This window comes from Salmo salar, unplaced genomic scaffold (assembly GCF_905237065.1).
Source record: "Salmo salar unplaced genomic scaffold, Ssal_v3.1, whole genome shotgun sequence".
Classification (NCBI taxonomy): domain Eukaryota; kingdom Metazoa; phylum Chordata; class Actinopteri; order Salmoniformes; family Salmonidae; genus Salmo; species Salmo salar.
The window spans coordinates 5,001-24,965 of record NW_025548132.1 but is presented as its reverse complement, the minus strand read 5'-3'; the positions used below and the strand labels follow the sequence as shown (position 1 = coordinate 24,965).

The 19,965-nt window shown below is 49.2% G+C and overlaps 1 protein-coding gene and 1 pseudogene across 1 annotated transcript in view; one reads left to right on the top strand and one right to left on the bottom strand.

Annotated features, from left to right (window-relative positions):
• LOC123732687 (E3 ubiquitin-protein ligase ZNF598-like) overlaps positions 1-3,994 on the top strand; it is a 34,013-nt pseudogene extending 30,019 nt beyond the window's left edge.
• Positions 3,995-16,699: 12,705 nt separating this feature from the next.
• Positions 16,700-19,965, bottom strand: part of syngr3a (synaptogyrin 3a) — a 7,368-nt gene continuing 4,102 nt past the window's right edge. The window contains exons 3-4 of the mRNA XM_045711940.1: positions 19,706-19,851; positions 16,700-16,973 (exon numbers count right to left, since the gene is read on the bottom strand). Coding sequence (XP_045567896.1) covers positions 16,761-16,973; positions 19,706-19,851 — 359 coding nt within the window. The 3' untranslated portion in view covers positions 16,700-16,760. The remainder of the gene's footprint in view (positions 16,974-19,705; positions 19,852-19,965) is intronic.

Genomic DNA, 19,965 nt, shown 5'->3' with positions numbered 1-19,965 from the left:
ACCCAGTAAGGCTAACAGGCTAATGTTCCTATCCACCCAGTAAGGCTAACAGGCTAATGTTCCTATCCACCCAGTAAGGCTAACAGGCTAATGTTCCTATCCATCTCTCTCTCTCTAACAGGCTAATGTTCCTATCCACCCAGTAAGGCTAACAGGCTAATGTTCCTATCCATCTCTCTCTCTCTAACAGGCTAATGTTCCTATCCACCCTGTAAGGCTAACAGGCTAATGTTCCTATCCACCCTGTAAGGCTAACAGGCTAATGTTCCTATAGACCCAGTAAGGCTAACAGGCTAATGTTCCTATCCACCCAGTAAGGCTAACAGGCTAATGTTCCTATAGACCCAGTAAGGCTAACAGGCTAATGTTCCTATCCACCCTGTAAGGCTAACAGGCTAATGTTCCTATCCACCCTGTAAGGCCAACAGGCTAATGTTCCTATCCACCCAGTAAGGCTAACAGGCTAATGTTCCTATCCACCCAGTAAGGCTAACAGGCTAATGTTCCTATCCACCCTGTAAGGCTAACAGGCTAATGTTCCTATCCACCCTGTAAGGCTAACAGGCTAATGTTCCTATCCACCCAGTAAGGCTAACAGGCTAATGTTCCTATCCACCCAGTAAGGCTAACAGGCTAATGTTCCTATCCACCCAGTAAGGCTAACAGGCTAATGTTCCTATCCACCCAGTAAGGCTAACAGGCTAATGTTCCTATCCACCCTGTAAGGCTAACAGGCTAATGTTCCTATCCACCCAGTAAGGCTAGCAGGCTAATGTTCCTATCCACCCAGTAAGGCTAACAGGCTAATGTTCCTATCCACCCAGTAAGGCTAACAGGCTAATGTTCCTATCCACCCAGTAAGGCTAACAGGCTAATGTTCCTATCCACCCAGTAAGGCTAACAGGCTAATGTTCCTATCCACCCAGTACGGCTAACAGGCTAATGTTCCTATCCATCTCTCTCTCTAACAGGCTAATGTTCCTATCCACCCAGTAAGGCTAACAGGCTAATGTTCCTATCCACCCAGTAAGGCTAACAGGCTAATGTTCCTATCCATCTCTCTCTCTAACAGGCTAATGTTCCTATCCACCCAGTAAGGCTAACAGGCTAATGTTCCTATCCACCCAGTAAGGCTAACAGGCTAATGTTCCTATCCACCCTGTAAGGCTAACAGGCTAATGTTCCTATACCAGCCTAAGGCTAACAGGCTAATGTTCCTATCCACCTCTCTGTAAGGCTAACAGGCTAATGTTCCTATCCACCCTGTAAGGCTAACAGGCTAATGTTCCTATCCATCTCTCTCTCTCTAACAGGCTAATGTTCCTATCCATCTCTCTCTCTCTAACAGGCTAATGTTCCTATCCACCCAGTAAGGCTAACAGGCTAATGTTCCTATCCACCCTGTAAGGCTAACAGGCTAATGTTCCTATCCACCCAGTAAGGCTAACAGGCTAATGTTCCTATCCATCTCTCTCTCTCTAACAGGCTAATGTTCCTATCCACCCTGTAAGGCCAGCAGGCTAATGTTCCTATAGACCCAGTAAGGCTAACAGGCTAATGTTCCTATCCACCCAGTAAGGCTAACAGGCTAATGTTCCTATCCACCCAGTAAGGCTAACAGGCTAATGTTCCTATCCACCCAGTAAGGCTAACAGGCTAATGTTCCTATAGACCCAGTAAGGCTAACAGGCTAATGTTCCTATCCACCCAGTAAGGCTAACAGGCTAATGTTCCTATCCACCCTGTAAGGCTAACAGGCTAATGTTCCTATCCACCCAGTAAGGCTAGCAGGCTAATGTTCCTATAGACCCAGTAAGGCTAACAGGCTAATGTTCCTATCCACCCAGTAAGGCTAACAGGCTAATGTTCCTATCCACCCTGTAAGGCTAACAGGCTAATGTTCCTATCCACCCAGTAAGGCTAACAGGCTAATGTTCCTATCCACCCAGTAAGGCTAACAGGCTAATGTTCCTATCCACCCAGTAAGGCTAACAGGCTAATGTTCCTATCCATCTCTCTCTCTCTAACAGGCTAATGTTCCTATCCACCCAGTAAGGCTAACAGGCTAATGTTCCTATCCACCCAGTAAGGCTAACAGGCTAATGTTCCTATCCACCCAGTAAGGCTAACAGGCTAATGTTCCTATCCACCCAGTAAGGCTAACAGGCTAATGTTCCTATCCACCCAGTAAGGCTAACAGGCTAATGTTCCTATCCACCCAGTAAGGCCAGCAGGCTAATGTTCCTATCCACCCAGTAAGGCTAACAGGCTAATGTTCCTATCCACCCAGTAAGGCTAACAGGCTAATGTTCCTATCCACCCTGTAAGGCTAACAGGCTAATGTTCCTATCCATCTCTCTCTCTCTAACAGGCTAATGTTCCTATCCACCCAGTAAGGCTAACAGGCTAATGTTCCTATCCACCCAGTAAGGCTAACAGGCTAATGTTCCTATCCACCTCTCTCTCTAACAGGCTAATGTTCCTATCCATCTCTCTCTCTCTAACAGGCTAATGTTCCTATCCATCTCTTCTAACAGGCTAATGTTCCTATCCACCCAGTAAGGCCAGCAGGCTAATGTTCCTATCCACCCAGTAAGGCTAACAGGCTAATGTTCCTATCCATCTCTCTCTCTCTAACAGGCTAATGTTCCTATCCACCCAGTAAGGCTAACAGGCTAATGTTCCTATCCACCCAGTAAGGCTAGCAGGCTAATGTTCTTATCCACCCAGTAAGGCTAACAGGCTAATGTTCCTATCCATCTCTCTCTCTCTAACAGGCTAATGTTCCTATCCACCCTGTAAGGCCAGCAGGCTAATGTTCCTATCCATCTCTCTCTCTCTAACAGGCTAATGTTCCTATCCACCCTGTAAGGCTAACAGGCTAATGTTCCTATCCACCCAGTAAGGCTAACAGGCTAATGTTCCTATCCACCCAGTAAGGCTAACAGGCTAATGTTCCTATCCACCCAGTAAGGCTAACAGGCTAATGTTCCTATCCACCCAGTAAGGCTAACAGGCTAATGTTCCTATCCACCCAGTAAGGCTAACAGGCTAATGTTCCTATCCACCCAGTAAGGCTAACAGGCTAATGTTCCTATCCATCTCTCTCTCTCTAACAGGCTAATGTTCCTATCCACCCTGTAAGGCTAACAGGCTAATGTTCCTATCCACCCTCTCTCTAAGGCTAACAGGCTAATGTTCCTATCGACCCTGTAAGGCTAACAGGCTAATGTTCCTATCCATCTCTCTCTCTCTAACAGGCTAATGTTCCTATAGACCCTGTAAGGCTAACAGGCTAATGTTCCTATCCACCTCTCTCACTGCTAGCAGACTAATGTTCCTATCCACCCAGTAAGGCTAACAGGCTAATGTTCCTATCCACCCTCAGTCTAACAGGCTAATGTTCCTATCCACCCAGTAAGGCCAACAGGCTAATGTTCCTATCCACCCAGTAAGGCTAACAGGCTAATGTTCCTATCCATCTCTCTCTCTCTAACAGGCTAATGTTCCCATCCATCTCTCTCTCTAACAGGCTAATGTTCCTATCCACCCAGTAAGGCTAACAGGCTAATGTTCCTATCCATCTCTCTCTCTCAAACAGGCTAATGTTCCCATCCATCTCTCTCTCTCTAACAGGGTCTGATGTCTGCCGTTTTGTACCACCGCAGCTGTAAGACTCTGTTAGGGGACAATTTTGTTGGCGTCTTCAACGAGCTGCTGGTTTTACTTCCTGACACGGTTAAACAGCAGGAGCTTCTGTCGGCCCACGTAGACGACCAGGCCACGGAGAGACCGAGAGGCGGCGGGGCCAGGAAGGACAAGAAGAAGAGTGCCTCCCAGTCCAGCGCTGTCTCTAATGCAGCCGCCTGGACTGCCAGGTATGCCCCACCTGCTGCCAAGTGTTGGACCCTAAAGACTTCAACTCCCATAAGACCTTGCACTTGGGGGACCGAGCTTCCCCTCCCTGCAGACCATCAGCCGTATCATCAGTTAGCCCCCCCCCCCCGGGACAAGACATGAACACTGCCCATCACAGTCTTGCTTCGGGCGGGGGGGCGTTTCCACAGTGACCACGGCCGGAGAGGACGTTGGGTAGTGTATTTGAGTGGCGAGGCTGGGGCCAGCAGGAGGTTGAACTGATATTCTGGTTGCCAGATATTGACCTGACTCCCGGTGTGATTCCCGGGCTGGACCTGGACCCGACCCTGGAAATGCCCTACAAGTACCACATGTTGTGTATTAATAATAATAATAATAATAATAATAATAAGAATGATTCTATATATTTAATTTTTCTCTCTCTCTCTCTTCTGATCACATTTCCGTGAGGTTGATACATTGGCTCTTCTATCAGGTTTGATGACTGAGGAAAGAGTGTTTTATTAAGTCAGACCCTCCAGTCCTCCCTCGGAGACAGTCAGACCCTCTACTCCTCCCTCGGAGACAGTCAGACCCTCTACTCCTCCCTCAGAGACAGTCAGACCCTCTACTCCTCCCTCTACTCCTCCCTCGGAGACAGTCAGACCCTCTACTCCTCCCTCGGAGACAGTCAGACCCTCTACTCCTCCCTCGGAGACAGTCAGACCCCTCTACTCCTCCCTCGGAGACAGTCAGGTCCTCTACTCCTCCCTCGGAGACAGTCAGGTCCTCTACTCCTCCCTCGGAGACAGTCAGGTCCTCTACTCCTCCCTCGGAGACAGTCAGACCCCTCTACTCCTCCCTCGGAGACAGTCAGACCCTCTACTCCTCCCTCGGAGACAGTCAGACCCTCTACTCCTCCCTCGGAGACAGTCAGGTCCTCTACTCCTCCCTCGGAGACAGTCAGACCCTCTACTCCTCCCTCGGAGACAGTCAGGCCCTCTACTCCTCCCTCGGAGACAGTCAGATCCTCTACTCCTCCCTCGGAGACAGTCAGGCCCCTCTACTCCTCCCTCGGAGACAGTCAGACCCTCTACTCCTCCCTCGGAGACAGTCAGACCCTCTACTCCTCCCTCGGAGACAGTCAGGACCCTCTACTCCTCCCTCGGAGACAGTCAGGTCCCTCTACTCCTCCCTCGGAGACAGTCAGACCCTCTACTCCTCCCTCGGAGACAGTCAGGTCCCTCTACTCCTCCCTCGGAGACAGTCAGACCCCTCTACTCCTCCCTCGGAGACAGTCAGACCCTCTACTCCTCCCTCGGAGACAGTCAGACCCTCTACTCCTCCCTCGGAGACAGTCAGACCCTCTACTCCTCCCTCGGAGACAGTCAGGTCCTCTACTCCTCCCTCGGAGACAGTCAGACCCTCTACTCCTCCCTCGGAGACAGTCAGACCCCTCTACTCCTCCCTCGGAGACAGTCAGACCCTCTACTCCTCCCTCGGAGACAGTCAGACCCTCTACTCCTCCCTCGGAGACAGTCAGACCCTCTACTCCTCCCTCGGAGACAGTCAGACCCTCTACTCCTCCCTCGGAGACAGTCAGGCCCTCTACTCCTCCCTCGGAGACAGTCAGGCCCTCTACTCCTCCCTCGGAGACAGTCAGGTCCTCTACTCCTCCCCTCGGAGACAGTCAGGCCCTCTACTCCTCCCTCGGAGACAGTCAGGCCCCTCTACTCCTCCCTCGGAGACAGTCAGGCCCCTCTACTCCTCCCTCGGAGACAGTCAGACCCTCTACTCCTCCCTCGGAGACAGTCAGACCCTCTACTCCTCCCTCGGAGACAGTCAGACCCTCTACTCCTCCCTCGGAGACAGTCAGACCCTCTACTCCTCCCTCGGAGACAGTCAGACCCTCTACTCCTCCCTCGGAGACAGTCAGACCCTCTACTCCTCCCTCGGAGACAGTCAGGCCCCTCTACTCCTCCCTCGGAGACAGTCAGGCCCTCTACTCCTCCCTCGGAGACAGTCAGGTCCCTCTACTCCTCCCTCGGAGACAGTCAGGTCCTCTACTCCTCCCTCGGAGACAGTCAGGCCCCTCTACTCCTCCCTCTACTCCTCCCTCGGAGACAGTCAGGTCCTCTACTCCTCCCTCTACTCCTCCCTCGGAGACAGTCAGACCCTCTACTCCTCCCTCGGAGACAGTCAGATCCCTCTACTCCTCCCTCGGAGACAGTCAGACCCTCTACTCCTCCCTCGGAGACAGTCAGGCCCCTCTACTCCTCCCTCGGAGACAGTCAGGCCCTCTACTCCTCCCTCGGAGACAGTCAGACCCTCTACTCCTCCCTCGGAGACAGTCAGGCCCTCTACTCCTCCCTCTACTCCTCCCTCGGAGACAGTCAGGTCCTCTACTCCTCCCTCGGAGACAGTCAGGTCCTCTACTCCTCCCTCGGAGACAGTCAGACCCTCTACTCCTCCCTCGGAGACAGTCAGACCCTCTACTCCTCCCTCGGAGACAGTCAGACCCTCTACTCCTCCCTCGGAGACAGTCAGACCCTCTACTCCTCCCTCGGAGACAGTCAGACCCTCTACTCCTCCCTCGGAGACAGTCAGGCCCTCTACTCCTCCCTCGGAGACAGTCAGGCCCTCCAGTCCTCCCTCGGAGACAGTCAGACCCCTCTACTCCTCCCTCGGAGACAGTCAGACCCTCTACTCCTCCCTCGGAGACAGTCAGACCCTCTACTCCTCCCTCGGAGACAGTCAGACCCTCTACTCCTCCCTCGGAGACAGTCAGGTCCTCTACTCCTCCCTCGGAGACAGTCAGGTCCTCTACTCCTCCCTCGGAGACAGTCAGACCCTCTACTCCTCCCTCGGAGACAGTCAGACCCTCTACTCCTCCCTCGGAGACAGTCAGACCCTCTACTCCTCCCTCGGAGACAGTCAGACCCTCTACTCCTCCCTCGGAGACAGTCAGACCCTCTACTCCTCCCTCGGAGACAGTCAGACCCTCTACTCCTCCCTCGGAGACAGTCAGACCCTCTACTCCTCCCTCGGAGACAGTCAGACCCTCTACTCCTCCCTCGGAGACAGTCAGACCCTCTACTCCTCCCTCGGAGACAGTCAGACCCTCTACTCCTCCCTCGGAGACAGTCAGACCCTCTTCTACTCAGCTCCCTCAGGGTGGTAAAGGAACCTGGTTAAAAGGTAGATGTTCTCTCAGGGCTGGAAGGTAATCAGATAGTTGGAGTCTGGAGGGAGTCTGACTGTTTAGGACGGGAGTCTGGGGGGAGTCTGGAGGGAGTCTGGAGGGAGTCTGGAGGGAGTCAGACTGTTTAGGACGGGAGTCTGGAGGGAGTCTGGAGGGAGTCTGGAGGGAGTCTGGAGGGAGTCTGGGGGGAGTCTGACTGTTTAGGACGGGAGTCTGGAGGGAGTCTGGAGGGAGTCTGGAGGGAGTCTGGAGGGAGTCTGGAGGGAGTCTGGGGGGAGTCTGGAGGGAGTCTGACTGTTTAGGACGTGAGTCTGGGAGTCTGAGGGTCTGGAGGAGTCTGGAGGGAGTCTGACTGTTTAACAACCAGTCTGTCAACCCCCCCCCAACAACAACATTCTAAAACCAGAATATTTCTGTTTGCCCTAATTTGATTAAACATCTATCTTGCTTTGGTCCGTTCTGTTTGTCCTTGTGCGAGTGTCGAGGGAGAGTTACTGCTCTCTCCGTTCTTTATATCTGAAAGGTGTTGCTGTGCTTTTATTTCTGCCAAGCGAAACCTAGTCATGATTGGGATGATAATGTATATTATAAAAAGTCCCGCCAACCTCTCAGTATGAACATTTTTTATTAATTTATTTTTATTTCACTTTTATTTAACCAGGTTAGGCTAGTTGAGAACAAGTCCTTTTATTTAACCAGGTTAGGCTAGTTGAGAACAAGTCCTTTATTTAACCTGGTTAGGCTAGTTGAGAACAAGTCCTTTTATTTAACCAGGTAGGCTAGTTGAGAACAAGTCCTTTATTTAACCAGGTAGGCTAGTTGAGAACAAGTCCTTTATTTAACCAGGTAGGCTAGTTGAGAACAAGTCCTTTATTTAACCAGGTAGGCCAGTTGAGAACAAGTCCTTTATTTAACCAGGTGGGCCAGTTGAGAACAAGTCCTTTATTTAACCAGGTAGGTTAGTTGAGAACAAGTTCTCATTTACAATTGCGACCTGGCCAAGATAAAGCAAAGCAGTTCGACAACATACAACAACACAGAGTTACACATGGAGTAAAACAACACATACAGTCAATAATACAGTAGAAAAATAAGTCTATATACAATGTGAGTGCAAATGAGGTGGGATAAAGGAGTTAAGGCAATAAATAGGCCATAGTGGCAAAGTAAATACAATATAGCAAGTAAAACACTGGAATGGTAGATTTGTAGTAGAAGAAAGTGCAAAGTAGAAATAGAAATAATGGGGTGCAAAGGAGCAAAATAAATAAATACAGTAGGGGAAGAGGTAGTAGTTTGGGCTAAATTATAGATGGGCTATGTACAGGTGCAGTAATCTGGGAGCTGCTCTGACAGCTGGTGCTTAAAGCTAGTGAGGGAGATGAGTGTTTCCAGTTACAGAGATTTTTGTAGTTCGTTCCAGTCATTGGCAGCAGAGAACTGGAAGGAAAGGCGGCCGAAGGAGGAGTTGGCTTTAGGGGATGACCAGAGAGATATACCTGCTGGAGCGCGTGCTACAGGTGGGTGCTGCTATGGTGACCAGTGAGCGGAGATAAGGGGGGGACTTTACCTAGCAGGGACTTGTAGATGATCTGGAGCCAGTGGGATCATCTTACCGTTTTTGGTATCGCGGTTTTGTCATGCAACGTTCTATTGTTGTTGTCCAACATCAAAACTTGTCCTTGTCATTATGGGAAAAAGTATGAACACAAAAATGGCCGTCTGTAATGACATCTCATCAGTCTGTATTGACATCTCATCAGTCTGTATTGACATCTCATCAGTCTGTAATGACATCTCATCAGTCTGTATTGACATCTCATCAGTCTGTATTGACATCTCATCAGTCTGTATTGACATCTCATCAGTCTGTATTGACATCTCATCAGTCTGTATTGACATCTCATCAGCCTGTATTGACATCTCATCAGCCTGGTCCATCAGTCTGTATTGACATCTCATCAGTCTGTATTGACATCTCATCAGCCTGGTCCATCAGTCTGTATTGACATCTCATCAGTCTGTATTGACATCTCATCAGTCTGTATTGACATCTCATCAGTCTGTATTGACATCTCATCAGCCTGTATTGACATCTCATCAGTCTGGTCTGTATTGACATCTCATCAGTCTGTATTGACATCTCATCAGTCTGTTTGACATCCATCAGTCTGTATTGACATCTCATCAGCCTGCCTATTGACATCTCATCAGCGTCTGTATTGACATCTCATCAGTCTGTATTGACATCTCATCAGTCTGTATTGACATCTCATCAGTCTGGTCCATCAGTCTGTATTGACATCTCATCAGTCTGTATTGATATCTCATCAGTCTGTATTGACATCTCATCAGTCTGTATTGACATCTCATCAGTCTGTATTGACATCTCATCAGTCTGGTCCATCAGTCTGTATTGACATCTCATCAGTCTGTATTGACATCTCATCAGTCTGTATTGACATCTCATCAGTCTGTATTGACATCTCATCAGTCTGGTCCATCAGTCTGTATTGACATCTCATCAGTCTGTATTGACATCTCATCAGTCTGTATTGACATCTCATCAGTCTGTATTGAACTTTACCTGTTCTATATTTTGCACCAAAAAACATCAGTTTTTAAAAATGTAATTACACCTGGAGGGGAGGATGAGGGAACAGGGGATGAGGGAACAGGAGATGAGGGAACAGGAGATGAGGGAACAGGAGATGAGGGAACAGGGGATGAGGGAACAGGGGATGAGGGAACAGGGGATGAGGGAACAGGGGATGAGGGAACAGGAGATGAGGGAACAGGGGATGAGGGAACAGGGGATGAGGGAACGGGATGAGGGAACAGGAGATGAGGGAACAGGGGATGAGGGAACAGGGGATGAGGGAACAGGAGATGAGGGAACAGGAGATGAGGGAACAGGGGATGAGGGAACAGGGGATGAGGGAACAGTGAAGGTGTGGGCTGTCCTGGAGACTCCTGGCATACTCCGGCCCCGGGGCCACAGCAGGGATATCGAGGAGCCCGAACGCCCCGTCTCCCAGGTCCCAGAGTATCGAGGAGCCCCGTTTCCCAGGTCCCAGAGTATCGAGGAGCCCCGTCTCCCAGGTCCCAGAGTATCGAGGAGCCCCGTCTCCCAGGTCCCAGAGTATCGAGGAGCCCGAACGCCCCGTCTCCCAGGTCCCAGAGTATCGAGGAGCCCCGTCCCCCAGGTCCCAGAGTATCGAGGAGCCCCGTTTCCCAGGTCCCAGAGTATCGAGGAGCCCGAACGCCCTGTCTCCCAGGTCCCAGAGTATCGAGGAGCCCGAACGCCCGTCTCCCAGGTCCCAGAGTATCGAGGAGCCCCGTCTCCCAGGTCCCAGAGTATCGAGGAGCCCGAACGCCCCGTCTCCCAGGTCCCAGAGTATCGAGGAGCCCCGTCTCCCAGGTCCCAGAGTATCGAGGAGCCCCGTCTCCCAGGTCCCAGAGTATCGAGGAGCCCCGTCTCCCAGGTCCCAGAGTATCGAGGAGCCCCGTCCCCCAGGTCCCAGAGTATCGAGGAGCCCCGTCTCCCAGGTCCCAGAGTATCGAGGAGCCCCGTCTCCCAGGTCCCAGAGTATCGAGGAGCCCCGTCCCCAGGTCCCAGAGTATCGAGGAGCCCGAACGCCCCAGGTCCCAGAGTATCGAGGAGCCCCGTCTCCCAGGTCCCAGAGTATCGAGGAGCCCGAACGCCCGTCTCCCAGGCCCCAGAGTATCGAGGAGCCCCGTCTCCCAGGTCCCAGAGTATCGAGGAGCCCCGTCTCCCAGGTCCCAGAGTATCGAGGAGCCCCGTCTCCCAGGTCCCAGAGTATCGAGGAGCCCCGTCTCCCAGGTCCCAGAGTATCGAGGAGCCCCGTCTCCCAGGTCCCAGAGTATCGAGGAGCCCCGTCTCCCAGGTCCCAGAGTATCGAGGAGCCCGAACGCCCCGTCTCCCAGGTCCCAGAGTATCGAGGAGCCCCGTCTCCCAGGTCCCAGAGTATCGAGGAGCCCCGTCTCCCAGGTCCCAGAGTATCGAGGAGCCCCGTCTCCCAGGTCCCAGAGTATCGAGGAGCCCCGTCTCCCAGGTCCCAGAGTATCGAGGAGCCCCGTCTCCCAGGTCCCAGAGTATCGAGGAGCCCCGTCTCCCAGGTCCCAGAGTATCGAGGAGCCCCGTCTCCCAGGTCCCAGAGTATCGAGGAGCCCCGTCTCCCAGGTCCCAGAGTATCGAGGAGCCCCGTCCCCCAGGTCCCAGAGTATCGAGGAGCCCCGTCTCCCAGGTCCCAGAGTATCGAGGAGCCCCGTCCCCCAGGTCCCAGAGTATCGAGGAGCCCCGTCTCCCAGGTCCCAGAGTATCGAGGAGCCCCGTCTCCCAGGTCCCAGAGTATCGAGGAGCCCCGTCTCCCAGGTCCCAGAGTATCGAGGGAGCCCCGTCTCCCAGGTCCCAGAGTATCGAGGGAGCCCCGTCTCCCAGGTCCCAGAGTATCGAGGAGCCCGAACGCCCCGTCTCCCAGGTCCCAGAGTATCGAGGAGCCCCGTCTCCCAGGTCCCAGAGTATCGAGGAGCCCCGTCTCCCAGGTCCCAGAGTATCGAGGAGCCCCGTCTCCCAGGTCCCAGAGGAGGGTATTGGTGACACCAAAGGGTCCCTACTTCCCCATGTCCATAATGTCTCTACATCCCATTTTGTTACGTTACAGCCTCTTTCTAAAAATGGAATAAATCGTTTCAAGTTGTAGAAACATCTCAAGGATGATCAATGGAAACAGGATGGAACCTGAAGCTCAATTTACAGTCTCTCATAGCAAAGGGTCTAAATACTTAAGTACATTTTTAATACATTTGTAAAATGTTCTAAAAACCTATTTTCGCTTTGTCATTGTGTGTAAATTGAGGGGGGGGAAAAAATGTATTTAATCTATTTTAGAATAAGGCTGTAAAGTAATTGTGTTGGGGGGGGGAAAGGTCACTTAACGAGTAACACTGTATATCTGGCGTGTGTCTGCAAGGTAGATTACTGTGTAGTGTGTGATTGGACGTAACACAACAGAAGGGGGAACCTTTATGGACGTGACGCAACAGAAGGGGGTCCTTTTATGGACGTAACGCAACAGAAGGGGGACCTTTATGGACATAACACCATAAGGTGAATGCACCAATTTGTAAGGCGCTCTGGATAAGAGTGTCAGCTCAATGACGTAAATGTAAATGTAACAACAGAAGGGGGACCTTTATGGACGTGACACAACAGAAGGGGGACCTTTATAGACGTTACACAACAGAATGGGGACCTTTATAGACGTGACACAACAGAAGGGGGACATTTATGGACGTAACACAACAGAAGGGGGACCTTTATAGACGTAAACACAACAGAAGGGGGACCTTTATAGACGTAAACACAACAGAAGGGGGACCTTTATAGACGTGACACAACAGAAGATGGACCTTTTTAGACGTGACACAACAGAAGGGGGACCTTTATAGACGTAACACAAAAGAAGGGGGACCTTTATAGACGTAACACAACAGAAGGGGGACCTTTATAGACGTAACACAACAGAAGGGGGAACTTTATAGACGTAACACAACAGAAGGGGGACCTTTATAGACGTAACACAACAGAAGGGGGACCTTTATAGATGTAACACCACAGAGACCAGTCATCCAAAATGTCCAGCTTTATTTGACCGAGGTGATGTGACAGCAGCCAGACATTCAGAGAGAGAGAGAGATAACAGCTGGTAGGAACCTCTGGATTAACATTACCGCGGCTCATCTGCACGAAAATTAGCGAATGAAACATTTAAAACGGCCAGTAAATTCCCTCCAGACTGCGTTTCTACGGAGACGGACGGAGACGGACCGCGACGCGCGTTTTCAGCAGTGGACGCATCAATTCAGGCTACAAGCCGAATGGTTACGAATGACAATCACTGAATGACATTACACTTTTTTAGTTTTTTAGTTTTGTGTGACAGATCTCTTTCGGGAAGGGATTGTTAGACAATCAGCTGAAAACAGGACTGGTTCTGTTTCATGCCACATTAAAGGGAATAATAATTATAATAATTTAAAAAAAAGTTATATGACTAATCTTTTAATATGTCTATTAAACCCAGAGAACATTCTATATTAATAGGGGTTGTTTTCATAGTTTTGATGTCGTCACTATTATTCTACAATGTAGAAAAATACAATTAAAATAAAAACCCTGGATTGAGTTGGTGTTGTCCAACATTTTGACTGGTCCTGTATATCGTCCCTGATCTGCATACTGAAACCTCCCCTTTTATCTGAACATAAAGGAAAACCTCCCCTTTTATCTGGACATAAAGGAAACCTCCCCTTTTATCTGAACATAAAGGAAACCTCCCCTTTTATCTGAACATAAAGGAAAACCTCCCCTTTTATCTGGACATAAAGGAAACCTCCCCTTTTATCTGGACATAAAGGAAACCTCCCCTTTTATCTGGACATAAAGGAAACCTCCCCTTTTATCTGGACATAAAGGAAACCTCCCCTTTTATCTGAACATAAAGGAAACCTCCCCTTTTATCTGAACATAAAGGAAACCTCCCCTTTTATCTGAACATAAAGGAAACCTCCCCTTTTATCTGAACATAAAGGAAACCTCCCCTTTTATCTGAACATAAAGGAAACCTCCCCTTTTATCTGAACATAAAGGAAACCTCCCCTTTTATCTGAACATAAAGGAAACCTCCCCTTTTATCTGGACATAAAGGAAAACCTCCCCTTTTATCTGGACATAAAGGAAACCTCCCCTTTTATCTGGACATAAAGGAAACCTCCCCTTTTATCTGGACATAAAGGAAACCTCCCCTTTTATCTGAACATAAAGGAAACCTCCCCTTTATCTGGACATAAAGGAAACCTCCCCTTTTATCTGAACATAAAGGAAACCTCCCCTTTTATCTGGACATAAAGGAAACCTCCCCTTTTATCTGGACATAAAGGAAACCTCCCCTTTTATCTGGACATAAAGGAAACCTCCCCTTTTATCTGGACATAAAGGAAACCTCCCCTTTTATCTGAACATAAAGGAAACCTCCCCTTTTATCTGAACATAAAGGAAACCTCCCCTTTTATCTGGACATAAAGGAAACCTCCCCTTTTATCTGGACATAAAGGAAACCTCCCCTTTTATCTGGACATAAAGGAAACCTCCCCTTTTATCTGGACATAAAGACCTCCCCTATAACAGAACCGAGTTTTATCTGTCATTTTATTCAACCTTTCAGTATTTTTTTTAGGGGTAATCAACGTTTTATTTTTTTATTTCTCCATCTCAATTCAGATCAAATGAATTTTACAAATCAAAACATCTCTTTTAAATCAAAATTCATAATTACACAGAATTCAACAGAACATTTTTTTTTTTACCACACAATATTACATTCGTCACTTTTTTATTAAACTTCTTTTAAAGGCCCAGGGCAGTGAAAAAACGTTCCTGTGATTGATATATTTCCACGCTATGAGGTTGGAATAATACTGTGAAATTGATAATGTCATTTTAGTGGGAAGAGTTATTTGAAAAGTCTGAAATTTTCAATCCTGTTTTTTGGTTGGGGGCGGAGTTTTTTTTGGCCAGCCTTGTGACATCATAATTAGGTTAATAGACCAATAAGAGAGGTTTGAAATCTCTCTGCCAATAACAGCTAAGTTCCCCCCCCCTCACCAATCAGACCGCTCTGACAGTCCGAGCTAAATTCTTGCTCGAGATATTATTACTCTCTGCTAAGAAGCTGTTGTTGTTGCACTTTAAAAGCTCTATTTCCTCGGGCTGCTAGAGGACGCTGTTTCACCGCAGTTTTATATTCAGCGTTTTATATATTCATCATGTTTGACCTTTTTTTATATATATATATATATATATATATATATATATCAACAGACACCAAAACCTCTTGGATTGTAAATATAATATGTAATATGACTGTAAATGTCTCGGCTTCACCTAGAGCCGCTGTACAAGATGGAGAGACAGACTGGTTCTAGAACACCTCCTGTTCCAGAACACCTCCTGTTTCTAGAACACCTCCTGGTTCTAGAACACCTCCTGGTTCTAGAACACTTTACTTGTCTTTCTTTTTCTTCAGACCTGAAACAACACACACACACACACACACACACACACACACCACACACACCACACACACCAGACACACACACACCAGACACACACACACACACACCAGACACACACACACACACACACACACACCAGACACACACACACCAGACACACACCAGACACACACACACACACACACACACACACACACACACACACACACACACACACACACACAGGGCAGTGAGGTTCGCTAGTGAGTGTGTGTGTGTGGGTGTGTTGTCACCATGGTAACAACGAGCAGGGTTTGTATTCCACAGAGCAGATGTAGAGAGACCCAGGGTATATACAGTAATAAACAGACATCGTGGTATGTCTACTTTATCTCTGGGTAGCTGACTGACTGTGATGCTCTGTGAAGGAAGACAACTAGCAGGGCAGTTTGGCAGCTTCCAGAATGGAGAAGAAACAGCTTCTAGAACGTAAACATAAAAAGATTCTAGAATGTAAACAAACAGCTTCTAGAATGTAAACATAAAAAGATTCTAGAACGTAAACAAACAGCTTCTAGAATGTAAACATAAAAAGATTCTAGAACGTAAACAAACAGCTTTTAGAATGTAAACATAAAAAGATTCTAGAACGTAAACAAACAGCTTCTAGAATGTAAACAAATAGCTTCTAGAACGTAAACAAACAGCTTTTAGACCGTAAACAAACAGATTCTAGAATGTAAACAAACAGATTCTAGAATGTAAACAAATAGCTTCTAGAACATAAATAAATAACTTCTAAATGTAAACAAACCACTTCTAGAATGTAAACATAAACAAGCTATAATCTTCCGTGATGTTTGTACACATTAGTTTAGGGCACAATCTGAAACCACACTAGTACCCTACAAAGTGCACCGGTGGTAAGGCTCACGTTGAACATCGGACACACGGGAGAGTTTGGCACTTAGTCCGTCTCACAGAACATGCAGATATGAACACCTAAACCCCCCAAGGACTGAACATCTCCTTCAAAACATTACCATGGGAGGAGGGGACAGGGAGGAGGGGACAGGGAGGAGGGGACAGGGAGGAGGGGACAGGGAGGGACTAGTAGGACAGGGAGGAGGGGATAGGGAGGAGGGGACAGGGAGGAGGGGACAGGGAGGAGGGGACAGGGAGGAGACAGGGAGGGACTAGTAGGACAGGGAGGAGGGGACAGGGAGGAGGGGACAGGGAGGGACTAGTAGGACAGGGAGGAGGGGACAGGGAGGAGGGGACAGGGAGGGACTAGTAGGACAGGGAGGAGGGGACAGGGAGGAGGGGACAGGGAGGGACTAGTAGGACAGGGAGGAGGGGACAGGGAGGAGGGGACAGGGAGGGACTAGTAGGACAGGGAGGAGGGGACAGGGAGGGACTAGTAGGACAGGGAGGAGGGGACACGGAGGTACTAGTAGGACAGGGAGGAGGGGACAGGGAGGAAGGGACAGGGAGGGACTAGTAGGACAGGGAGGAGGGGACAGGGAGGAAGGGACAGGGAGGGACTAGTAGGACAGGGAGGAGGGGACAGGGAGGGACTAGTAGGACAGGGAGGAGGGGACAGGGAGGAGGGGACAGGGATGGACTAGTATATGGGGACCTGGTATGTGGGGGCTGGGGCTTCCAGCCCCTCTGTGAACGGGGGACTCTGGTAGTTGTCGCTGGGCTCGGTGGCGCCCCCGGTGGCGGCGGAGGGGTATGGCGTTACCGGGGCGACTCCGTCCAGATGGTCGGTGGTGAAGAGGGTCATGTCTGTTCCCAGGAGATATTTCTGGACGGCACGCACCGTCAGACCAGCCTGGAGGGAGAAGGAGGAGAAGGTGTGTCCAGGTGAGTGTGTGTATATATCCAGGTGAGTGTGTGTATGTATCCAGGTGAGTGTGTGTGTATGTATCCAGGTGAGTGTGTGTATGTATCCAGGTGAGTGTGTGTATGTATCCAGGTGAGTGTGTGTATGTATCCAGGTGAGTGTGTGTATGTATCCAGGTGAGTGTGAGTGTATGTATCCAGGTGAGTGTGAGTGTATGTATCCAGGTGAGGGTGTGTATGTATCCAGGTGAGTGTGTGTATGTATCCAGGTGAGTGTGTGTATGTATCCAGGTGAGTGTGTGTATGTATCCAGGTGAGTGTGAGTGTATGTATCCAGGTGAGTGTGAGTGTATGTACCCAGGTGAGTGTGTGTATGTATCCAGGTGAGTGTGTGTATGTATCCAGGTGAGTGTGTGTATGTATCCAGGTGAGTGTGTGTATGTATCCAGGTGAGTGTGTGTATGTATCCAGGTGAGTGTGTGTATGTATCCAGGTGAGTGTGTGTATGTATCCAGGTGAGTGTGTGTATGTATCCAGGTGAGTGTGTGTGTGTATCCAGGTGAGTGTGTGTGTGTATCCAGGTGAGTGTGTGTGTGTATCCAGGTGAGTGTGTGTATGTATCCAGGTGAGTGTGTGTATGTATCCAGGTGAGTGTGTGTATGTATCCAGGTGAGGGTGTGTGTATGTATCCAGGTGAGTGTGTGTATGTATCCAGGTGAGTGTGTGTATGTATCCAGGTGAGTGTGTGTATGTATCCAGGTGAGTGTGTGTATGTATCCAGGTGAGTGTGTGTATGTATCCAGGTGAGTGTGTGTGTGTATCCAGGTGAGTGTGTGTATGTATCCAGGTGAGTGTGTGTATGTATCCAGGTGAGTGTGTGTATGTATCCAGGTGAGGGTGTGTGTATGTATCCAGGTGAGTGTGTGTATGTATCCAGGTGAGTGTGTGTATGTATCCAGGTGAGTGTGTGTATGTATCCAGGTGAGTGTGTGTATGTATCCAGGTGAGTGTGTGTATGTATCCAGGTGAGTGTGTGTGTGTATCCAGGTGAGTGTGTGTGTGTATCCAGGTGAGTGTGTGTATGTATCCAGGTGAGTGTGTGTATGTATCCAGGTGTGGGTGTGTATGTATCCAGGTGAGTGTGTGTATGTATACAGGTGAGTGTGTGTATGTATCCAGGTGAGTGTGTGTATGTATCCAGGTGAGTGAGTGTATGTATACAGGTGAGTGTGTGTATGTATCCAGGTGAGTGAGTGTGTGTGTGTATCCAGGTGAGTGTGTGTATGTACCCAGGTGAGTGTGTGTGTGTGTGTATCCAGGTGAGTGTGTGTATGTATACAGGTGAGTGTGTGTATGTATCCAGGTGAGTGTGTGTATGTATCCAGGTGAGTGAGTGTATGTATACAGGTGAGTGTGTGTATGTATCCAGGTGAGTGAGTGTGTGTGTGTATCCAGGTGAGTGTGTGTATGTACCCAGGTGAGTGTGTGTGTGTGTGTATCCAGGTGAGTGTGTGTGTGTATCCAGGTGAGTGTGTGTATGTATCCAGGTGAGTGTGTGTATGTATCCAGGTGAGTGTGTGTATGTACCCAGGTGAGTGTGTGTATGTACCCAGGTGAGTGTGTGTATGTACCCAGGTGAGTGTGTGTATGTACCCAGGTGAGTGTGTGTATGTATCCAGGTGAGTGTGTGTATGTACCCAGGTGAGTGTGTGTATGTACCCAGGTGAGTGTGTGTATGTATCCAGGTGAGTGTGTGTATGTATCCAGGTGAGTGTGTGTATGTATCCAGGTGAGTGTGTGTATGTATCCAGGTGAGTGTGTGTATGTATCCAGGTGAGTGTGTGTATGTATCCAGGTGAGTGTGTGTATGTACCCAGGTGAGTGTGTGTATGTACCCAGGTGAGTGTGTGTATGTATCCAGGTGAGTGTGTGTATGTATCCAGGTGAGTGTGTGTATGTATCCAGGTGAGTGTGTGTGTGTATCCAGGTGAGTGTGTGTGTGTATCCAGGTGAGTGTGTGTGTGTACCCAGGTGAGTGTGTGTATGTATCCAGGTGAGTGTGTGTATGTATCCAGGTGAGTGTGTGTATGTATCCAGGTGAGTGTGTGTATGTATCCAGGTGAGTGTGTGTATGTATCCAGGTGAGTGTGTGTATGTATCCAGGTGAGGGTGTGTGTGTATCCAGGTGAGTGTGTGTATGTATCCAGGTGAGTGTGTGTATGTATCCAGGTGAGTGTGTGTATGTACCCAGGTGAGTGTGTGTATGTACCCAGGTGAGTGTGTGTATGTATCCAGGTGAGTGTGTGTATGTACCCAGGTGAGTGTGTGTATGTACCCAGGTGAGTGTGTGTATGTACCCATGTGAGTGTGTGTATGTACCCAGGTGAGTGTGTGTGTATGTATCCAGGTGAGTGTGTGTATGTATCCAGGTGAGTGTGTGTATGTATCCAGGTGAGTGTGTGTATGTATCCAGGTGAGTGTGTGTATGTATCCAGGTGAGTGTGTGTATGTATCCAGGTGAGTGTGTGTATGTATCCAGGTGAGTGTGTGTGTGTATCCAGGTGAGTGTGTGTGTGTGTATCCAGGTGAGTGTGTGTATGTATCCAGGTGAGTGTGTATCCAGGTGAGTGTGTATCCAGGTGAGTGTGTACCCAGGTGAGTGTGTATCCAGGTGAGTGTGTATCCAGGTGAGTGTGTACCCAGGTGAGTGTGTGTATGTACCCAGGTGAGGATGGAGAAGAACGAGAAGGCGATAGAGGCCCTGGCTGCGTCGGCACCCTGGTTGAGTGGCAGGTCCTCGGGGGCGGTCCTAGACCACTGATTGGCCAGGAAACAGAAACTCACAAACCACAGGAACGTCCAGAAACCTGAAAACCACCAATCACAGCACACAGTCAGAGGACAGCCAACCAATCACAGCACACAGTCAGAGGACAGCCAACCAATCACAACACACAGTCAGAGGACAGCCAACCAATCAC